The sequence below is a fragment of the Alosa alosa genome, chromosome 19, assembly GCF_017589495.1.
Source record: "Alosa alosa isolate M-15738 ecotype Scorff River chromosome 19, AALO_Geno_1.1, whole genome shotgun sequence".
Taxonomy (NCBI): domain Eukaryota; kingdom Metazoa; phylum Chordata; class Actinopteri; order Clupeiformes; family Clupeidae; genus Alosa; species Alosa alosa.
The window spans coordinates 15337865-15360380 of NC_063207.1; the positions used below are offsets into that span (position 1 = coordinate 15337865).

The window sequence follows — 22516 nt, forward strand, 5'->3', positions numbered from 1 at the left end:
TGTAAACGTTGGTTCATGCGTAGCAGAAGCCTGAACATGTAAATTCTAATTTCCCTTTCAGCTACACACACACACACACACACACACACACACACACACACACACACACACACTGAACAAGAAATGCTCACTCAACACTAGTACACAGCAACATATAAGTGTACATATAAGACAAGTACTTACATACTTACAATCAACAAAGGCAATGCCATCATTTTTAAACACTGCTCATGCCCCCAACACACACACCATCAGCATCTACTTTGGGTCAGGTTCTTTCGGGCCATATTAATCTCACTGGCACTTGATTCCACATAAGCTTCCACTCACCTGAGCTTCTCCCCAGGTGTCTAAGGTCTCCTCCAGCTACTGCCACACACACACACACACCTAACCAAAACACACACTACATGCAGTCAATCTTCCAAAATGACACCAATAAAGAAAAAAAACTCAATTATAATGCAGCCTCTGGCCCTGTTTCTATTGGCAACGGGTGCTGCATTTTTCTTGTGACTGTTTCGGGGATTTGGTGTCGGCTGACCCATTTCTTCCTGGCCACTAGTAGGATGTCCTGATGTGAATGGCAGATTAGCTCAGGAGTTCAACTCTATGCTATCACTTTCAGGTGGAATGCTAAGGCCAAGCTATCTCAATGGTGATCTCTTAGAATGCAAAAGCATATAAACATGCATGCACAATCTCTTCAATACACTCAAGTACAAACACAAGTACACACTCGCTCACATGCACACACACATACACACACACACACACACACACACACACACACACACACAGGTCAATGTGAGTTCAGTTCCACTAGAAAGCTCCATAAGCTTATTTTTTCTCCTCCCAACACAATGCCGAAAGCGCCTAACAATGACTGAATACCCAGTCAAGTGAAAACGAACGTGCAGCACGAGGCAATCCGCTTTCCATTTTTCAGCTAAGGCTCTTTCACACTCAATTTTCCCGGAGGGTCATCACACACACTGCCTCCGGATCACCCCACCCCACCCCATCCAAAAACCTCTCGCAGGTCCCCCCGCCATTTACCACCCCTCTTCTCAATAGCACCATAAGCACCCCCTGCTACCCACCACCACCATCACCACCACCACCAGCAGCAACAACAATCCCTCCAACAACCGTGCCCATGAAATTCCTAAGAGGCTTCTCAGCAGGGTCATCCCCCGTCCTTTAAGTAATCCCCATTACGGCATGTGTGGGTGTATACTGATTTACTGGGTGCAGCAATCCCCCCCATCATAGTTACTAGGAGCAGATAAACATGGTGAGCGCTGTCTCCGCTGCTGATCAGATTAGCTCATCCCTACACAGAGGCTAGCTTCTGCCCAGTGAGTCAAAGCACGGCTGTCTGTTCACTGCCCCGAGAAGAGAGAGAATAAAGAGAGGTATGGAGGGAGGAAGAGAAGGAGGTGTGTGTGTGTGTGTGTAGGGGGGTTGCAAGTGGATGGAGTAGCATTGCAAAGAGAACTCCACATCATACCTCACACTCCCACACCTGCTGTTTGTTTCTATGGAGACTGTCGGAATGAGGGTGACGACGGCACAGGCCGGGATGCAATCGGAAATGACCAATTACAAGCACTTTAGGCTGGACCGTGAAAAGGAGCAGAACAATAGGTGTTCCGCGAGAACTCACTGATTGGTCTAACGAGCAGGGCTAAAACTGTCCAAGTGACAGAGACCACGCTATACGTATGAGGGAATGGTGTAGAGGTGACAGGTTAAAGCTTGTACAGCCCCGGTTTCTCTGAGTTAACAAAGAAGAACAAAGACTCTTCTTATACAGACTCACAGTCTTACAAAGGACAATTAGACGAGGCTAAGAATGTATGTGTGTGTGTGTGTGTGTGTGTGTGTGTGTGTGTGTGTGTGAGGTAGTAAAATACCAACCACTCCTAAACACCATCTCAGAGCTAGGCTATAGGTGCAGACTACTCGTATTCATATTTGGTAGCCTAGGACACGTACACAGGTTGGTAGTAAGAGGGCTGCAACTACTTGGGTTGGCCAAAGGAAGGGCTAAACAGCTTGCAAAAGTACTGTGCCATTTCTGCTATTGGGCAGCCATACATATGGCCCGGAGGCGTTACTTCTTATACCCATAAGAACTGAGTATTGTGCCTGTTAAGTTATATATCACTTAAGTTAAGTGATATTGTGAAGACCTGGTGCATGCTACTGGTCCATAGGTTTGCATATGTATTGTACTGCATTCTTAATATTTGTGTCCCTGTACCATTTTCTTCATGTGGATATAAATAAATGGTTAAAATGTGTGTGTGTGCGTGTGTGTGTGTGTGTGTGTTTGTGTTATGATAAGGTAGAGCCAGTGATAACACTAATTCATTTCTTAGTGGAGTATCATATGCACTAGACTAGAGGAAGTGTGTGTAAGTGTGTAAGAGAGTTTGCATTCAGCAGAGGGCAGAGATTAGGTGAACTGAGGATAAGTTCAAACCAAGATGTCTGTAAAGGTACAAGGGGGAGAGGGATGACAAGAACAGGAAGACCTTTTGACCTTGATCTTTTTTTAATTGCATTATCTTTCATTGTTGCTCTGTAGCACTTTAAGATTGCAGTAATATAAAGTGCAATACAAATAACATTTATTATTATTATTATTATTATTATTATTATTATTATTATTATTATTATTATTATTAGAGGAGTGGGGAGAGAAGGAGGAGAGTAGGAGTGGCGCTGACACCACAACACCTCACTTTGCTTCCTGCACCACACTGAGCAGACAACTCCACACTTCCTGTCTGGTGTTCACTCTGCTGAAATTCTCCGGTGATGTAAACTCACAGGCCCATCACTAACGCTCCTGTAGGCCAGCTGGTTAGAGTTGATATTGCAAAACCACCATCATCATAGATTTGTTTCCAAAGAATCCCACGTGCTGATACAGATCTCGTTTCTCACATTTCACATTTTTCTAATGCCACCCTATGGTTGCTGAGTGACATTCGAATGAGTTGACGGTCATATTCAAATTTGCAGTGGTCTCTTAATTTTAAATATGACCGTCAACTCATTCAAATGTCTCTCAGCAGCCGTAGGATGACATCAGAAAAATGTGCAGTGGTAAATGGGAAATACACATCCCATGTAACATTAAAGACCACAAACAATACCCACTTCCGTAGCTCTTCGGGCTGTATAAATCCCAGTTCATCTTTCACAATGCTAAAATATATCAACTGCGACCACAGGCAAGTATTCCCACATCCCATGTCACATAAGAGGATTCTGACCCCCGGTCAATAACCATAACCCCTCTAAGGTGTCCACCAGAAGATTTAATTTCTCTGCCCCGACCAGGATCATCCCCCACGGACAGACAAATGGGAAACATCAGGCGAGCAGCGGGCGTTTTTGGTAGCAGCTGCTTTAACCCTTAAAGGTGTAGGTTTTTGAACATTCTAAGTTCCGCAACAATTGAAGGTTCTAAAATTCTATGTTGAATTCAATGAACCCAGATATTCTTTAGAATGTTAATTTCCCAACATTCCCGTCACACCGGTGTGACGGTACTCCTTTAAGGGTTAACGGATTCCTCCAGTTTCCCATGAGCACATCGGGACTCTTCCTCTTGTGGCTTCCCTCTTTGGTGAGCCCAGGGGGAGTGACACATTTCTGCAGAAGTGACACTCTTTTTCTGCCGTGCTCTCCCTCATTAAGGAAGCGCAGCCGCGGAGTGCTAGTGGAACCGGGACGTGCCGCACTTTCGCCTTGCGCAATTCCACCGAGGGTTTTACACATCATCACTTGTGCTTAGAGAACCGTGGGATTACATTTATTTATCTATTTGTGCATTCATTTATTTATTAATCAGTTTGTTATGGAGAGGCTTGTAGATGGTGAGGAGGTTTTAGAACAACTTCATAAGATATATCTAAATCCATGCAAGGCAATGCAACTGGGACATCTGATGCAACGGCTGTTGTGTGTATGGGGTTGTGTGTGTGTGTGTGTGTGTGTGTGTGCTGTGGGCATGAATGTAATGAAACAGCTCAAATGATCTGGAAAGTCTCCCTGACAGATTTTAGTGAGATAATTCCAGGTCTGTTTATAACCATGTGCACACAGACACACAGACACACAGACACACAGATACACACACACACACACACACACACACACACACACACACACACAACCACACACCCTCTGGTGCCCCTTCTGTCCAAGCTCCTGGTGTTGTTGTTGTTGTTGGTGTTGTTGTTGTTGTTGTGTTTCAAACAGGCAGCATAAAGGCAACACCTGATGTCCCCTGATCGAAGTCCCCTGATCTTGCCTGTGGCTCTCCAGCTGGGTTGCCATGCCAACAGGGACCACTACTCTATTTATCTGCACCTGACCTTTGAAGATCAGGATGAGTTCAATCAACAACAAAAAGCGCAGGTCCAGCGAAGTAGAGGAAATGGTCCTAGTAGTAGTGGCCCAGTGATTGTGCTACATCCCCCTTTTTCACTTTTATAATCGGAGGGAAGCAAAAAGAGAATGAGAGAGAGAGAAAGAGAGAGAGAAGCCAATGACTCAGTAGGTTGGTAGCTTCTACTTCAAATGGACAATCTAGCAGAGTACCAGCCAATGCTATTTTAGCGGCTTTGCTTCCAATGGACACTTGCAGTGCAATGCCATAAATGATCGCAATCCTCTTTACTCTCGGGCAGTTGCTGAAGCATTTGTTCAGTGGCAAGATCCCTCTTTGTGGCTTCACAATAACAGAGACGTGAACTGCAGCTGCACTGCTAATGGCAATGATGATGGCCGTGCCATTAAAGGCTCTGAAGACAAGAGCAGCCGGATAAAGATGAGAAAGGACTGAGTGAGACGCACAGTAAATGGGCTGAGAGGAGAGGGAAATAAAGAAAGTGACTGATAAGAGGGAGACAGTGAGAGAGAGAGAGAGAGTGAGAGGGGGAGAGCAAGAGAGAGAAGGACAGCAAGAGGGAGAGAGAGGGAGAGAAAGAGAGAGGGAGAGAGAGAGTCTTCTGCCTGTCAGAGTTAACCTTTGAACCTCCCTCTTGAGCATGTCTCTAACTGGGCTTGGTGGCCATGAGGGCACTAAGCCGCAGTCAGTCAGCAGCTACCCTCCCGCCACGGCTCACCGCCCACGAGATATGAGCTCTGTACGACGGGCACCGAGAGGAGAGGAGAGAGAGTAAAAACGAGGGAGGGAGAGAATGAGAGAGAGAGAGAAATAGAAAGGAATAGGAAGTGAGTGGAACCCCTCCATGCAGACTTTTGAAAATACAAAAGAAAGAAAAACAAAAATGCCCTCATCCTCTGCAGCCTCCGTGTGTAGGGTGGATCACTTCATCTTCATGTGCTCAAGTCTCGGAGCTCAGACCCAGACTATCAGCTTCAAACCAACAGTGGTGTGCTGACAGGTAGAAAAAATCTGACCACCAAGTGTTAGCATAGTGGCCTGTTGACAAGTGAAAAATCTGGCAACCTAGCATTTGTATAGTGGTATGTGGGTATGTGAACACATCTGGCAACCCAGAGTTCATATTGCCGCATGTTGCTGTGGGGAACACCTGCTACCGCCCTTGAGGTGAGGTGCAACAGCGCAGTGCTGGGCAGACACAGACACAGACCTGGCATGCCTGGCCCCTGCCCTGGACATCATGAGTCAGCATCGGTCAGTGCAATCCAATCAGGCCAATCCGGCAACAGCCTTCCACACAATCCTCTTAGCTTCCCAAATCCCCACTACCTGGGCCCTGCACAACGCAGCCGCCAAAGCCTGGCATAGAGGTTAGACTGTCAAGACCGATCACACACACACACACACACACACACACATACACACACACATACACACACACACACACACACATACTTGATCAGAGACTTAGTTATGCTTATGATGCAAAGGCATACACATGCACACATAAATGTGTGCGCACACACACGCGCACACACATACGAACAAAGAGTCTTAGACAGTCAGAGGACGTGCTTAAGGGGCTGAACCTACATGTAAACACTAACTCTAGATAACACATGGAAAGCTCATTTCCTAACCAGACATACACACTAGTTCCATTACAAATATGCCAGCAAGGAGCAGAGTGAGAGTTGGAAAAAGAGAGAGGGAGATGGATAGAAATAGAATGAGAGAAAGAGGGAGGTAACGAGGGAAAAAGCCCTGGGGTGGTCATGTGTTGCACAAAATAATGCAGACATGGTAGGGTCCCACGTGTGAAATATGGGGAGAGGAAAAGCTCTCTGTTGAGAGCACTGTTTGCTGTACGCTCCATCCTTCTCCCCGCTATCTCTTTATGTGTCCCTCTCTTTCTCTCTCTCTCTCTCTCTCTCCAGAGAGAGGTAGATGGAAGAGGGGGATAGCAGTCCCTGAGAAGCTGGTTGCAGCGCCACAAGGCAGAGGAAGCCACTGAGCATGCAGGAAAACAGCAGATGGGTCAGCGCTTCATACACACCCACCCACACACACACACACACACACACACTTTCCTTCTTGGCCACTCTCTATCAGAAACACACACACACCAACTCACTCATCCACTGTCCTTGTCTCACTCCCTCACACACACTAACAGATCCACTCAGGACACACACACACCCACACCCTCAGGGAAGAGAGAGATAGAGAGAAAGAAAGAAAGCAAAAAAGTAGAGGGAGACAACAACGACAACAAAAGCATTCTTGGCAATCCCTCTGTCTCCCTCTTTTTTCCTCTCTATCCCCATCTTCTTTTTGCCCTCCATTTTTCCTCCTGCTTGGCCAGTCTTTTTTCCTCTTTTGAGTTCATTGAGTAATGCTTTAGTGGTTCAGGGAGCAGCATGGGGTGGTAGAGGCTTGGCTTTTAGCTAATCCCACAAACACACACACATCACATACACACACACACACACACACACACACACACACACACAAATTCTCACATGCACTCACACACAGACAAACACACACACAATCACACATGCAAACAGCAGGCAGCAGCAGCGACAGTGCATTCCTCACTGCCTGGGGTCATCTCCTCTGGTTGGTATGGCAACGGCGGGGTCAACAGGATATGTGAGGGACAGGGGACTCCTGCTGCATGGGCCTCTCCAGGAGCATCTCAACAACAGGACAGAGGTCCTGGCCTGATACGGCCAAGATTATCTCCTCTTTATCTGACCACATGTGGGATTTCCTGGGATGTTTTGCTGGCCTCTCTCTCTCTATCTCTCTCTCTCTCTCTTTTCTCTCTCTCTCTTTATGTTCGCTCTCACACATATGACATGGTAGCAATACTCTCTCTGTGTGTTTTGTCACTCAAAGTGCAACAGACAGCAACTAACTGTATATTTCCTACACTGCAAGGGTCGTATGACACATAGTGGTGTGTGTGTGTGTGTGTGTGCGTGTGTGTGTGTGTGTGTGTGTGTGCGTGCGTGCGTGCGTATGTGTGTCTATTCCACCATCCTCGATATATACAATTCAAAGGCCCAACAATGAAAGTCACTTGGTCCCTGTCAGTGGAAGGGCAGCACATTCAGCTGGGCTCTTTCACAGAGGGCAGTGTGCACGCTGAGATCAGCGCCTCACTGAGAAGCTGTCCCTACTTAACCCCCTCATGTCAGTCATCCACTCACTCTCTTGGGTGGGGGAGGGGCGTGTGTTTGAATGTGCCAGTATTTGTGTTAGTGAGTGTGTGTGTGTGTGCGTGTGTGTGTGTGTGTGTGTGTGTGTGTGTGTGTGTGTGTGTGGTAGAGGAGTCTCTCTCCCTCCCATTCTTTCTTTATATCTCTCTCTCTATCTTTCTCTTTGAGTCTCTCCACATTCCTGCATTGACAGGTCACATGAGTCCACTCTGTGGCGTGTGCGGTGGGCTGGTGTTGAGGAGGCGGCTGTAGCTGTAGCTGTAGCCTGGCACAGTCCCAGGGTAAAACTTGCAACCCTGAAGGCCTCCCCGCTGAGAACCACCAAGCCTTTCACATTCAAGACAGGCCACTCACTCGCGCATGCCATTTACATCTGATTAGCGGTGCCAAGAAGGCAAGGACTGAAGGAACAATGTGTGTGTGTGTGTGTGTGTGTGTGTGTGTGTGTGAAGGGGCTGGGGGTGATCTGGGGTTTCCAGATTGTCCCAGGCCTGACCTCTGACCCCTTGCATCACCCTGTTCTCTGTCTACTCCAGCAGCACTCCACAGTGCAGTACAATATTTATAACTGATCAAAAATGGAATGGTAAGCGGCATGCAGCAATGATGGGGGCCAAGCGCCAGGGGCGAGCCATTGTGACCTGAAGGAACTTGTGTTCTTTCTGAAGGATATCATTACAGCGGTAACATTTTTCTTTGAATATGACTGTGACCTAGGGCTGTGCGATTCTGGATAAAATGAGAATCACAATTTTCTTGCTTAAAATTGAAATGATGATTATCTCGTGGCCGTGCAAATAATAGGGATGCATGATTGTAAAATTCTGGGCCTTTATTTATGCTTAAAATAACAATTTGGTCAATAACTGTGATTGTGATTGCTGATATTATGCAAATTTGATTTAAGTGTCATAAACATTTATTTTTTTGTTTTTCAATTAAACTCATGGATGATATTGTGTCTCAGGGCTCTTTGGATCATTGAAATCAATTTCAGACACCTGTGATAATTAGTTTGCCAGGTGAGCCCAATCAAAGGAAAACTACTAAAGAAGGATTTTCCATATTATTAAGCATGCCATAGGTTTCAAGCAATATGGGAAAGAAAAAGGATCTCTCTGCTGCTGAAAAGTGTGAAAGTGTGCACTACCTTGGACAAGGTATGAAAACATTGGATATTTCCTGAAAACGTATGTGTGATCATCGTACTGTGAAGAAATTTGTCGCTGATTCAGAGCACAGGCGGGTTCGTGCAGACAAAGGCATAATAAGGAAGGTTTCTGCCAGACAAATTCATTGGATTAAGAGAGCAGCTGCTAAAATCGGTCGGTGAATGGCCACCATGTCCCAACAAGGCTGAGACGTCAGCAAGGAGGTGGCGGAGTCATGTTTTGGGCCGGAATCATGGGGAGAGAGCTGGTAGGCCCATTTAGGGTCACTGACGGAGTGAAAATGACCTCGGCAAAGTTTGTAGAGTTTCTGACTGACCACTTTTTTTATCCGTGGTACAAAAAGAAGGACCGTGCCTTACAAAATCATCTTTATGCATGACAATCTCATGCATCTCGCATTTCATGCTGCAAAGAATACCTCTGGGTCATTGGCTGCTATGGGCATAAAAGGAGAGAAACTCATGGTGTGGCCCCCATCTTCCCCTGACCTCAACCCTACTGAGAACCTTTGGAGCATCATCAAGCAAAAGATCTATGAGGGTGGGAGGCAGTTCACATCCAAGCAGCAGCTCTGGGAGGCTATTCTGACATTCTGGCAGCTCTGGGAGGCTATTCTGCAAAGACATTAAAGCAAAAACTCTCCAAGAACTCACAAGTTCAATGGATGCAAGAATTGTGAAGGTGATATCAATGAAGGGGTCCTATGTTCACATGTAACTTGGCCTGTTAAGATGTTTTTAATTGAAATAACTTTTGATTTAATTTAATCTCCTAATGCTGCAAATTCAACAATTGACCATTTTTAGTTATTTACAACCTATAAAATGTCTTAAAACTCTGTTGTGCATAATAATTTGGAATTTGGAAAATTTGGAATAATTTGAGTTTGAAAAAAATACTGTTATCATTTAGCCTGACGTTGTCATACTCAAATTCTAGTCAGAATACGAGTCTGATACTGCTCCATTGGGACGTAATTATGGGGCGTGTTTCAACTGATACGGGAATAGACAATTGGATAGACCTAACCAATCAGAGCAACGAAATAGTTATTGTGCCATCAATATCTCCTACAACACTCATTAGTGAAATCTAAGAGATACGTAGTAGGTTATGCTATTAGGAAAAAACTGATGCCTACATCCCCTCCGTTTTTGAAAATAAGTCTGTTGAACCCTGATATGCTACAAACATGTTATAAACAGCTGGGAAAGGCTGTCACGAATCCCTCAAACAGGTGGTCAATCAGAGTTTTCAAACGAACGAGGGGAACAACATGTCACAATGCAACACACTGTTTCCCCTTGATGAAAGTGAAACCAAAAAAATAATTTGCATAATAATTTGGAACACAGTGTAAATGCAGCAGAATTATGTCAAATGAGGCAGAAATTTGGTCATTCTAAAATTGGATCACATAGAGGTGTGAATCAAGATTGCGACCATAACTTTCATGATGGGAAATATTTTGACATTCAAGAGAGCATAATATGGGCCTTAGTTACTGCCTCCACCATGCTATGGGGCAGAGAATAAGAGGTCTGAAAAAATTACCATCTACTAGGCCTACAATTCATTTTTTGTGAAGATGATATTACAGTGTAATACACTGCATTTTGGGCTTTGTACGTTGAATTGAGAGTTAGATTGATTATCTGTGTACTACATATTGCTACTACTTTGTAACTTTTCTATCAGCCTCCTGACAAATAATCTATTGCACAAACAGACCTATCTTTGTCTATCTTTGCTACCACAGAAACTATAGCAAACTCCATTTACACTCACATGCCTTACATTTCACATGTACAGCATGCAGCAACCCTTGCAGCAGAAATCCCATGAGATGGCGATGATTAGGTAAAGGTTTGAATCACGGAGGTGAAAAGAGAGTGTGAGAAAGAGAGAGAAAGAGAAAGAGAAAGAGATTAAGACATGGCGGTTGAAAAAGCAAACCGCAATACACAAAAAGTCAGTAGAGACAGTGAGAAAAGTACAGTGGAAGAGGGACCAATAGGGACAAAAAGGGACAAATAGGGAAAGAGTGCAGTAGAAGAGAGAGAGAGAGAGAGAGAGATGGACAGATAGGGAGATAGAGAAAGAGAGAGAGGGAAGGAGATAGAGAAGGCGTTCATCATGGGGAGAGCTTGCTGCGCTGCCATTAGGCCTCCTGCCAGAGATCCAGTCAGTGCGCTTAGCCTTCCCCTCCATCTCTACTCACTCCATCATCCATCAATCCTTCCATCCCTCTCTCCCTCTCTCTTCCTCCTTCTCTGCCTCCCTCCAGACCTACCCTCCCTCCTAGCCTTCATCACCGCCACCCTACCCAACATGGCATGAACGAAGTCACCTGTTGGAATGACTCTCCATCTGTTTTTGAGGGAAAATACAAAACTGCATTGCCCACACTGATGTTAACCTCAATCTGCAACGCTGTCCCCACCCACTGACCAAATCACTTCAATTTCTGTGAGTGTGTGTGTGTGTGTGTGTGTGTGTGTGTGTCTGCATTGGTGGGTGGGAGTCTTGTGAAAAAATTGGGAAAAAATTGCTTCAACGAGAGAAAAGAAATCTCTTTCTTTGATTTCACTGTGTGCATATGTTTGTGTTTGTTTGTGTGTGTGTGTGTGTGTGTGTGTGTGTGTGTGTGTGTGTGTGTGTGTGTGTGTGTGTGTGTGTGTATGTGTGACTGTGAAAGCGCATGAATAACCATTTTCAGACATAAACCTCCGGAATATATGCGGAGGTTTGTCAAACGGAGGTCCGACCCTTCGGTTATGTATGTATGCGTGTGTGTGTGTGTGTGTGTGTGTGTGTGTGTGTCTGTGTGTGTGTGTGCGTGTGTCTGTGTGTATGTTATCCATGATGTCATGGTGCATGGTACAGCAGGAACAAGGAAAACAATTATTTTTCCATCAAGAGTGTGACTCATTCCAGTGAGCAAGAAATAAATGTCTGAATAACTAATTAGGTGAATTTAACAACATCCTTTAACCACATGGCCATATCTCCACAATTAGTACTGTTCAAAAAAACATCATTGAATCATGTACAATCTCTGATAGCCTAGCTGAGACTACCAATTTAACATTTCTCTTTGGACACACAAATCTTTACCTGGAAGAAGTACTATAAGAGATCAGTTAAAGGCCTACTTCTAAAGAAGTTCCACAAGTTAGCTCAGGGCAGGGCAACAATTACAGTGACATGTGGTCTGACTAATGGTTAACAAATACAAAGGCCTGTCTGATAAACTGCCTTCACACCCATAACACAGGTGTGATTCTATCATGATAATGAACAGTGTTCCAGCATACAGCTGCGCAACAGTGCACAATATGGGTGATAGTATCCCCATACATTTTATGTGCACTTATGAAAGCCTACAAACTGACATCACACCTGGCCTGGTTATTAGTAGAGCGGGCAGTGTATTAGAATACAGGTCTACACGTATGCATTGTTTCGCCAGGAAACAGTGACACATTTTGGATTGCTAACCTGTTTACAGGTTTTAGTGATGTTTTAGAAATAGTTGGATAATAAGTGTAAATCTAACAAGGTAGAAATATAGTTGTGGGAGAAAAAAAAGCCACGGAGGCAAAAGCTAAAACATTTTATCTCTGCAATAGGGCTAAAATAAAAAAAATCGTTTAATTGCACATGCCCCATGTGTTTAATTTGCGGCATTGTCCACTTACAAAAGGTTATTGATGAGATAAAATCAATACAACGAGCAAAGAAATCCCAGAGCGCCGATGCGGCCATTGCCCGCACATTTGTAAGACTAGATGAAGGGACAGAAATGTATGCCGACAAAGGAGTTCATAAAATATGGCTGCGCTTTGAGACGTCAAAACTCACTGCAAAAAGTAGGCTATCTCCGTCATCTCTGCAATAATAACAAGTAACTTATTATTAAAGAGAGTGTGTGGATAGGGACCACTGATGAAGGAGGTACTTAATAAACAAATTAGAACAGCTCGGTGCACCCTACATAATTTGATGTAGTTGTCCAATTATTCTGAGGCCATCGCCACTACTGCTCAGGAATGGTGAAACATGACAGCATGGAGAATATAACTGAAGAGAACCATAAAGAGACAAAATAGCTTGGTTTCAACTCATATGGCTACTCAACGCAGAACCTCTTACAGCATCCGAGAGAGATGAAATTCAGTAGCAGTATGAGATGAAATTCAGTAGCAGTGTGGGACCGTTAACCACTCAGGCCCTCGCGAGTGAGCAGCCACGATTAGGCCACACTGTGATTGTTTTCAGGTTATCAGTGGACCCCATTCGTCACCATGTCTCGAGAATCGATTCAATGTAATCTAATGTGTTTTCATAGGCCAGAAATGGACTTCGGAAAATATGTCCCTAGTGTGCAAACTCCATGTGATATTCACCGTTGCTTGTAGCAGATCAACTGTTTACATTCCAGAGAATAATATGCATAAAACGCAGAATGCATCTTATTTGTTGGTTAGCCTACCTCCTAACACTTGACTCGTGACCTCAAGTGGCAGTAGCTTAACCAGCAGCAGCGCTGTCTGCAATAAAGCCTTCACAACGCGATACAGAATCACAGCTTAGGCTACTCCTCCGTCATCAGGTCATATTAAAAACATAAGCCTCAAGCCCTGGCTGGATGCAAAAGACGGTGCCAACCCATGCAGTATTTGTTGGAAGAGCAAAATTCGACCTACTTCAGTAGTCTCAACATAGTGTTTTTGGTCCCTGATTTGGGCTGTTGACCAGTCTCATAGGCTACAGCGGTCTGACTGACATGCTGCTCACTGTATCGCTAGACTATAAGATAGGATGCCCTGACTATTTTTATGTAAACAGTGGATATCCACTTCAGTCACGTCAGCTGAATGCGTTTTCTCGTTCTTGTTCACCAGGAATCATTCACAGAGAAAAAGTAGCCATCGGATGGAGAAGTAGAGTAGCCTATAGCCTCCATTCTCTATAGCCACATTCTTTTGCGTCTGCTTTAACAGTTGACATACACGGCGATAATGCACGGTTCAATCATGTGTGCATTCAATCTCAGCTCTTTTTACAGCCCGTGTCTGAACGGGAGACAACATAATTTATAACGGAACTGCCGCTAGATCGCTGAGCCCTGTCCGCTATTCAGTCTCGTCTAGCAGTCCACATAGCTAGCAACAGGCCAGGATGGAGAGGGCTTGCAAATGGAAAAACAACGTCCCCGACATTGTCTCGGACAACCGAGTAAGAAAATCCACTTACCTGTTTTTTGGCACAAAAAATCCGGTGATCCAGAGGGTATGTCTTCGGGGCAAGAGAGATGCTTAAGAGGTTGAGATCTGTCGAAGCGCAAGGCGGAAACAGGAACTGTGGATACCACTGTCTGAATACTCTCTGCTGCTTGGCTTTGGAGTAGGCTCGGGGCTGACACAGGGGCTGCATTGCGCATGCTTGTGTCAGATCGCGGTGATACAAACGTTTCGCTAGAACAGTAAAAGGCAGTGACAAGCAGATCTCACAGCATCGTTGTACAAGTGATTGAACAGACATTCATTCTGCAGTTTACCGATGATAACGCCAGCATATGTAGTCACAATCACTCATACAAATCCATCTAATTTCACATTATTAACTATTCTAATATTTTAGCACCAGAGTCAGGAGATGCTTCATTATTGATCTTTGTTTGTCCTCAGCATTTCCTGATCACTCACAAGTTTTTAATGTAAGGAAACGCCATCTCTCTCTCTCTCTCTCTCCATCTATCTAAGAAAGAAAAAGGGTAAGTGAGAATAGGCCTTTAAATTGCGACACTGAACAAGTTTTGAAACTGCAACACCCATGTTAAATTAGCCTAATTATCAAAACACACTGTTTACCATTACACATTTTTGATTTATTTGATTTTGATTTGATTTGATTTTGGTTTGATATTTTTTCATTTCAAACTGGCTATTAAATGCACAGGACACCGCAGGAGCAATCACCGCTCTATTGCTTCCACCCAGTGGCGTGCCGATAGCAGCGCAACATGTGCTACATCTCGCGTCTATCTGGGGCGAAATTACCCCACTCTCATGAGCTGGGAAAATGCATAGCCTAATGTGTGATAAGGTAGATGATAAAATATCTGTCTCGTGTGTAGGCTAATTTTATCGCCAGAATAATAGGACCTGAAGTGTGTAGGCTATTAACTTTAATGTTAACTTTAGGGTTATGTTGGAATAATAGCCTAGGCCTACCCTATCACTTTCAACTGGTTTTAAGATTTCAGCATAGCCCAGGGCTCTAAGATTAAGCTATATTTGATCAAAACGTTCATGCCAGTCTTGCCAATTCTTTTATTACCATAAGATTACAACCATAGACTGTGGTTACAACCATAGACTGTTATAGACTCTAGCGGTCTGCTACTTTGTTGCAACCTCAGGTTGATGTAGCAAGCACAGTGACACAAAAACACAAGTTCTGTGCGGTTGTCATCAGCGCAGGCGCAAAGTATCCATAGTTCCATAGCAACCACTAAGGAAAACATGGTGAGTAGCAAACGTCAATACACTACACGCATTTTTGGGTTTGGATCTTACTGACAATACTATTGCAAATAACAGTTTCTGAAGATACGCAGCAAATATGTATTTCCCTTTGTACATCGATATTTATAACACTGACATTTCTATAGCAGCGAACATAGGCGTTGTCATTTATTCGCGTACAGTTAGCGTAGCGCTAAGCTAACCTGCTATGGTAAGTTAATTAATGTCAACGTTAACATTAACGTTAGCTATGTTATTCTCGAGTTACTACGTTAGCAGTAATTATGGAATGGGCATTGGAATAAGGGCTTTGCTGAGGTTGTAAGCTTCGTTACTAGAAGTATCTACCCAATGTAATGCTGGACACCGATTACGTTAAATGCATATCACAAGCAAGCACAAGCAAGCAAGCCGCATATAGATCAACCAACGTATTGACATTAGCGTGCTAGGATAGCTAAGTTAGGTTCAGTCAGGTTAGTTTTTCCTTGTACGTACTAAGCTAGATGCTTGTATAATGTGGAGCCTATTTCGTAATGTTTCTATAACCTACAGTGGGTCAGTCAGGTTAGTTTTTCCTTGTACGTACTAAGCTAGATGCTTGTATAATGTGCCTACTTCGTAATGTTTCTATAACCTACAGTGGGTCCCTGAACAAATAGAGCTGTCTTCCTCAACGCCCTGTATGAACTCAGCTTGTTAGCCTAGTTGGTCAATCGCAAATGTAACAGTTACTGTATTAATCCAAAATAAACCAGTAAAGGTTAATCAATATAAATTAATGCTTAAGATAAATAAAACTCACTGAGGAAGACTTCCATATAAATAAGGACTACTAAATTAAGTAGTTGATCATACAATTTCATAATGCGTTTGATATCAGGAACTGAATTTTAGTATATCCCAGTTTGTGTAAACTATTAAATATCCTGTCACAGCCAGATTGTCATTGTAATGGCATTTTTGACTTTCAAGATGTTGGTATAGGCCTTGACATCTCCATTTTCTCTAGGCAAAAGCTACAACGATAAAAGAGGCATTAGTGAAATGGGTAAGTTTGTCTAATGAGTCCCATCATGTGGAAACTAAGCCTTACTTTGTTGTTTTTAGCCTGATAAATTGCATCTGAGTACCTTAGCCAATGTACAGTAGCCTATTGATTCTGCCAGAAGTTCTTTGTATCTTTCTTTCTTAGGGATTCTTATGATTTTTAGCCAAGTACTCTTGGCTTTTCACTTAATTTTTGTAGTCCTTGCTCCTACTTTCAAGTATCTGTCTTGATTTTATGTCTCTGTTAGGAGGAAAAATCGGGAGAGAAAGTCGGCGAGGCAAAAGCAATCAAGCTGTATGGACAGATCCCACCCATTGAGAAAATGGATGCCTCCCTCTCCACCCTCACCAATTGCGAGTAAGTCCAGATGACTCATTCAGCTGTCAGTCATAAAAGCTGGTAACAAACAAAATATATTTGTCATGCTTTATCATGAAACAGAAACACCAATGCAATGCATGAATGTAAACATATAATTACATTGTAATACTGTAACACCTCTCTAGATGTCTGAATTATTATTATTATCATCATTATTATTATTCGTGCATTTTGTGGTTTTACTAGGAGGCTATCATTGTCCACAAACTGTATTGAGAAAATCGCCAATTTGAATGGCCTCAGTGAGTATATACTTCATGTTTGTAGTGTAACTTGTATAGTCTAATGGGCGTATATGTAAAATTGATAGTTTCTAAATTCTGCTTTTTCTCCAGAAAACCTAAAAATATTATCCTTGGGACGCAACAATATTAAAAACCTGAATGGACTGGTGAGTACCCTGACCTGGAGCAGTAACAAATAGTTTCTCTCAAGCCTCTATTTTTGAATCTCACTCAGGTGTATTACACCCTCTGCAGGAGGCTGTGGGAGATACCCTAGAGGAGCTCTGGATATCCTATAACCTCATAGAGAAGCTTAAAGGAATCCATGTTATGAAAAAGCTGCACGTTTTGTACATGTCCAACAACCTTGTGAAAGAGTGGGGTGAGCATTGACTATTATTCTAAGCTATTATGCTTTTTATATGAATTCAAGGCAGACGTTGGGGGTCATGGGATTGTCAGGGTTCCCAAAGGTCATGGAATTTCTGAAATATCATTGAATTTTGGAAAGTCTATTCCAGACATGGAAAGTCAGGGAACTGTATCATTTTTTGGGGCAAAGTCATGGAATATCAGGGAATGTTTTTAAAAATGTACTTGCCAAAAATACATAAATACAAATATATTTTCAAGCAGACTTTGTGCATATCTGCTTATTAGCTTTACTGCTTGTTCGAGTAGCCCAACTATGTTTATTCAATGCCCATTTATTCATCTCACACTCGCATCTCACACTAAAAAAGTAAGATTCTTCCACGTGGGTGTTCTGAAATCATTGGTCAGTATATTGTACTATTCACTAATATGTGACCTGATCTGGCAAAATGAGTCACAGTGACCCAATTTTTTTTTCAAAATTGTGATTATGGCATCAATGGACAGAGGACACCATGAGCAATGAACAATATCCTTGCATCGTTGTCAAGATACAGAATTTTGAATTATGGCCTCCCACCATCTTTTTCCAATTAAAAATTGAGTTTGAAGTTACAGGTTACAGGCAGGTACAGGTAGGATTTGCCCGCTTGAATAATAAGCTTATTTTTTTGTAACTTTACATTCCTGTCTTGACTATGAAACTTAGGGAAATTAATTTTGAATGCCTCTTCTTTCATAAAACACCAAAAAAGTAATGGCCTTTATCTCAAAATTAAAATGTGCGACTTGTGACTCATTTGGTCAGATTGGGTCACATATAATAAGCCATGGAAATTCAGGTTTTCTGGAAAAGTCATGGAATTTTACATTTGACTTAGAGTGGGAACCCTAGATTGTGAAATGCTACATTTAAATTAATCTGAAAAAAAAAATAGAAACTTTAGCTTTTGCTTTGACCACACTTGCTCTGGTTTATTCTCCTGATAGTCCTGGTTTGAGTTTGCTGTTGTCTGATGTTAATATGTAGCTTAATGTGAGCTGTACATTATTTCAGGAGAGTTCCTCAAGTTAGCAGACCTTCCACAGCTTGTGGACCTGGTGTTCGTGGGAAATCCTCTGGAGGAGAAACACTCGCTGGAGGGAAACTGGATGGAGGAGGCCACCAAGAGACTTCCCAAGCTTAAGAAGCTGGACGGTAAGGACATCTTACTGTGTTACTGAGTGGATATGTTGATGCTATGACTGAGAAATGATTTCCATACTTTAGAGCTACAGGAGTCACAGACAAGTATCTGATAATGTAACTCTCACACATGCTTATCCCAATGTCACAGGTGCACATACTTCATATTATACATTTATTGGGAGCTGCAAAAAGATGAATGTGAAATGAAAAATGAATGTGTGTGTGTGTGTGTGAGTTTCAGGTGCTTGAGTAATGTGTGTGAATGAGGTGTTTGACAGACAAAGGGTATGAAATGGAAAGGAGAAAAGAGTTATTTCTGTTGTCTGTTTCTCTACAGGGAATCCAGTAATCAAGCAGGTGGATGAAGAGGATGGAGAGAGTTAGTGGCTTCAGATTTCCCAGTTCCTTGTTTACATTAGTTGTTTATTTAAATGGGTCCAGCACCAGCACAGTTGTGATTAAAACATGCAATATTGACAATACAATCAATTTTTATACTGTGGATGTTAGTTACTTGAGGAGCATCGGCATTATTTCTATGTAATGTCTGGAGGTTTTAATGGCGTCTTAAAAATGTCACTGCATTTGTACGGTTCTTCCTTGGACAACCTGGTACCATTTTAATAAGCAAAGAAAACAACCATTCCCATGTGACATAAAGATGTGCGACTCTGGAATTTTTAAAGGGGTGAACTAGCTGTCGGTGTGGAGTTTGCAGAATGCATGACAATTAGTGGGAGAGGCAAGCTCTCTGTCACCCTTTGGTCCTGTCAGACTAGCAAATCCAAATGCTAAGCCCATCCATTCCAGGCTGCAGCCGTCCATTTTTCACACAGTGGCATAATGGTGCTTCAGGCTTACACGCGGTTTGTAGCAACATGAGCTATGTAGGCACACACCCAGGGTGAGAAATGCTCCCACTGATGCACAGAAACTGCAGAGCCGAATATGTTAGTTACTCCAATCCGTGACACTGTTTTAGACAACGGCACATACTGACATACGGACAGGGAATGCATGACGCCAAAGGGTAATATGTACAGTATGCTTACGAATACATTTTTTTTTTTACTCTGCGTGTACGCACTGCGATGATCTGACTAATATTGTTGTAACAGCACAAAAAGTATGATTACACTTTCAAAGTACTTTTCCCTAGCATGAATAGGAACCACCGCACACAAAAGGGAAATTAAAATACATGAAGAATTTGTGTATCTTGTATGTTGAGATAATACATGAATGTTTTGTAGGATTTTTTTTTTTTTACTTTTGTTTTAAATTATTAGGCATGTTTCTACAAATGAATATACTGAGATGTTTTATAATATTACTGAAATTATAACATTGTGTTCATTTCATTAAAGAATACTGAAATTGTATTTTGTCAGAGTTTTCCCCGCACATTTTGTTTTGTACTAGCCTTTGATTGGTTACTTGTCTTTGTATAGATTTGGCACAACAACGTTGACTTGCAGATGATTTGGAGATAAAACTGTTGAACTCATCCAGTTTGTTGGGACCACAGTGACAGTGTCAGTAACAGCATAGGATGATAGCCTGACAATTGCATATCTGTTTTACAGGAAATTGTGATATGTTGTGTTAAGCTAGATACGTCTCTGCTTACTCATATTAACAGTTGAACTGGTGTAAACAGAAATACTTCTATAATGTCAATAATCAGCATCCAACCATCCATGGCATCAGGAGAACCAAAAAGGTTCTTGTTAGGATATAATTTAGGTCATTCTAAAATTTGCTCCATGATAAGAAAGGAAATGCAAGATAAACAGCAAGCATCCCAAGGAGGGAAGCATACTCTGAAGAGTCTATTCAATGGCACCGACAAAGTCAATGGCCAGAAAAGACGCTATGATTATGAATAGACGGAGCGCCGCCTACCAGACCATAGACAGTAAAAGAAAGTACCAGACCAGAGCCCGTTTACGGAGAGCCGGATCACTCCCTATTAACTCCATTGTACCTGCAATCTGTTGCAGTTCCGCTAGGGGCGATCACGAATAAGTGCAAAAACAATGGGGGTCTATGGAGCTAGACGGCTAAATGTGTCTCTTTCACCTGGTTGTAGTAGTTGAGAAATCAAAGATTTGATTGTGGTTTCTGCAAGCTCAATATGGATTATAGGTCAAAAGTTGAATGAACGAGTAGTCACGTCCTTTCGATTTCTTACAGATTGGGTTGTTGCCCACAACACACTAGCTTTCTGCTGATGAATGCCGTCACTGAAACATTTGAAAGGCTTTTTAGAACAAATAAGTGACTCAAAAAATATAATACTCAGCGGTTTGTATTTTTTCTGCCCCCTCTTTCGACTGCAACATTCGAATTTCTGGGCAAAAAATTATATCCCGAGAAAAGTGGATTTGAGGGGTACAGCTCCATATAGTCCAGTCATTTTAAGCCAAAATAGGGGTCAAGGTTGAACAAAATGCAACACAAGCAAACTTAACTGATTTTGAATCCTCAATATGTCCTGAGTAAGGGAAAAAAAGTCCCCGAAGAATCCCGATAGGGGAAAGTTTCGAAAAAAGACCCAAATATACCCTATTCATGCACCTATTCAGTATTTTTCTCACGTGATTAGGGGGAAACAATTAACCTTCACATATCACCATGAAAATTACTGAGTTGATTACTTACATCAAGACAAACAAAAAATGTATTATAAGTTTTTTGAAATTGTTTATTAACATGGGCAAACAGGGCATAATGTAATTACGTATAGTTAATTTGTATAAATACCACAACGGAGCTAATAGTCCAGGCAATGGGTCTGACCTAAAACTAAATACAACATAATTTATTTTCACATTTTTTTATTTCAATTGGTGATCTTTACACCATAAAAGACCATGACAATCCAGTTGGTGGAAATATGTTAAAATGAGGGTTGTTTTATGCATTATTCTTCAGCAAATACTGACCAAACTGTAATTAGAATGTTGTAGAATACACATTCTAAAGAATATCTGACCCCATCTAACTTTACATGGAATTTTAGAATCTTGCATTGTTGAGGAACATTCTTTTATTTTCAAAGAGTGAATTTCTTTGGCTTATTTCAGACAAAATTGGTGTCTATTTTTACATTGTGGCCCTTTGAATCAATGGAAATGGTTGTTGAATCTTTAAATAGAGCCAAGTGTGTTTTTGCATGTAAGTGTTCCACAATGTGTAATCTGTACAAACACATAGTTAAGCATTATTCAGCCTAGGAAAGTGGTTTTGGTGTTTACGTAATCTGATTTAGAGGTAGGGATGTAACGATTACCGGTATAATGGTAAACCGCGATAAAAATGTTGACGATAATACTTACCGTTTTCATTTCAAACATCATGATTATCACTGTTGATTACCGCGGTGTGGAAACCGTGTGTTTAATCCTTCCCAGCTTCATCCGAGCCTGCTTTTGACATACAGTAGGCCTGGTACAATGGAACAAAACTGGTACCCTACTGATTCTGTTGTCTAATTGATGGTTTTAACTACGATTCGGATAGACCTCTCCAGAATAAGTCCCGCCTCCGTAACTTCTGTATCCATCCAACTTCCGGGCGTCGATTGTCTATGGGAAATACCATGGCGTTTCGAAATATCATACCGGTAAAACATCTGTAGGTAGTGAAGTAGAAAAAGCTGGTGGGCAGATTGGCCTACACACTTCTGCCATCTAGTTTCCACTTGATTTTTTGATTGTCGGTGCGGTTTAAGTAGTACAGTATATTATAGACTATACTACTTAAACTGCCGCTAGGGGCGCGTCTAGATTTCTAGGCTACACACTTTTAGAAATACCGTGATAATACCGAAAACCGTGATCATTTTGGTCACTATAACCGTGAGGTTAAATTTTCATACCGTTACATCCCTATTTAGAGGTCAGACTGTTCAAAGTCATAGAACAGTC

At 42.3% G+C, this 22516-nt stretch overlaps 2 protein-coding genes across 3 annotated transcripts in view; one reads left to right on the forward strand and one right to left on the reverse strand.

The window, feature by feature from the left end:
- fut8a (fucosyltransferase 8a (alpha (1,6) fucosyltransferase)) overlaps window positions 1-14259 on the reverse strand; it is an 85043-nt gene extending 70784 nt beyond the window's left edge. The window contains exon 1 of the mRNA XM_048228136.1: window positions 14091-14259. The gene's annotated coding sequence lies outside the window, so the exon portion shown is untranslated. The remainder of the gene's footprint in view (window positions 1-14090) is intronic.
- A 1061-nt stretch (window positions 14260-15320) lies between these two features.
- dnal1 (dynein, axonemal, light chain 1) lies at window positions 15321-19966 on the forward strand. 2 transcript variants are annotated; one of them, XM_048227777.1, is made up of 8 exons: window positions 15321-15364; window positions 16377-16415; window positions 16663-16772; window positions 16983-17038; window positions 17132-17187; window positions 17276-17402; window positions 18453-18593; window positions 18922-19966. In XM_048227777.1, the coding sequence occupies exons 1-8, from the start codon at window positions 15362-15364 to the stop codon at window positions 18966-18968; spliced, it is 579 nt and encodes a 192-aa protein (XP_048083734.1). In that variant the 5' UTR covers window positions 15321-15361; the 3' UTR covers window positions 18969-19966. The 2 variants fall into 2 exon arrangements, with proteins under 2 accessions (XP_048083734.1, XP_048083737.1); XM_048227780.1 differs by lacking the exon at window positions 15321-15364 and adding an exon at window positions 15385-15575.
- Window positions 19967-22516: the final 2550 nt, after the last annotated feature.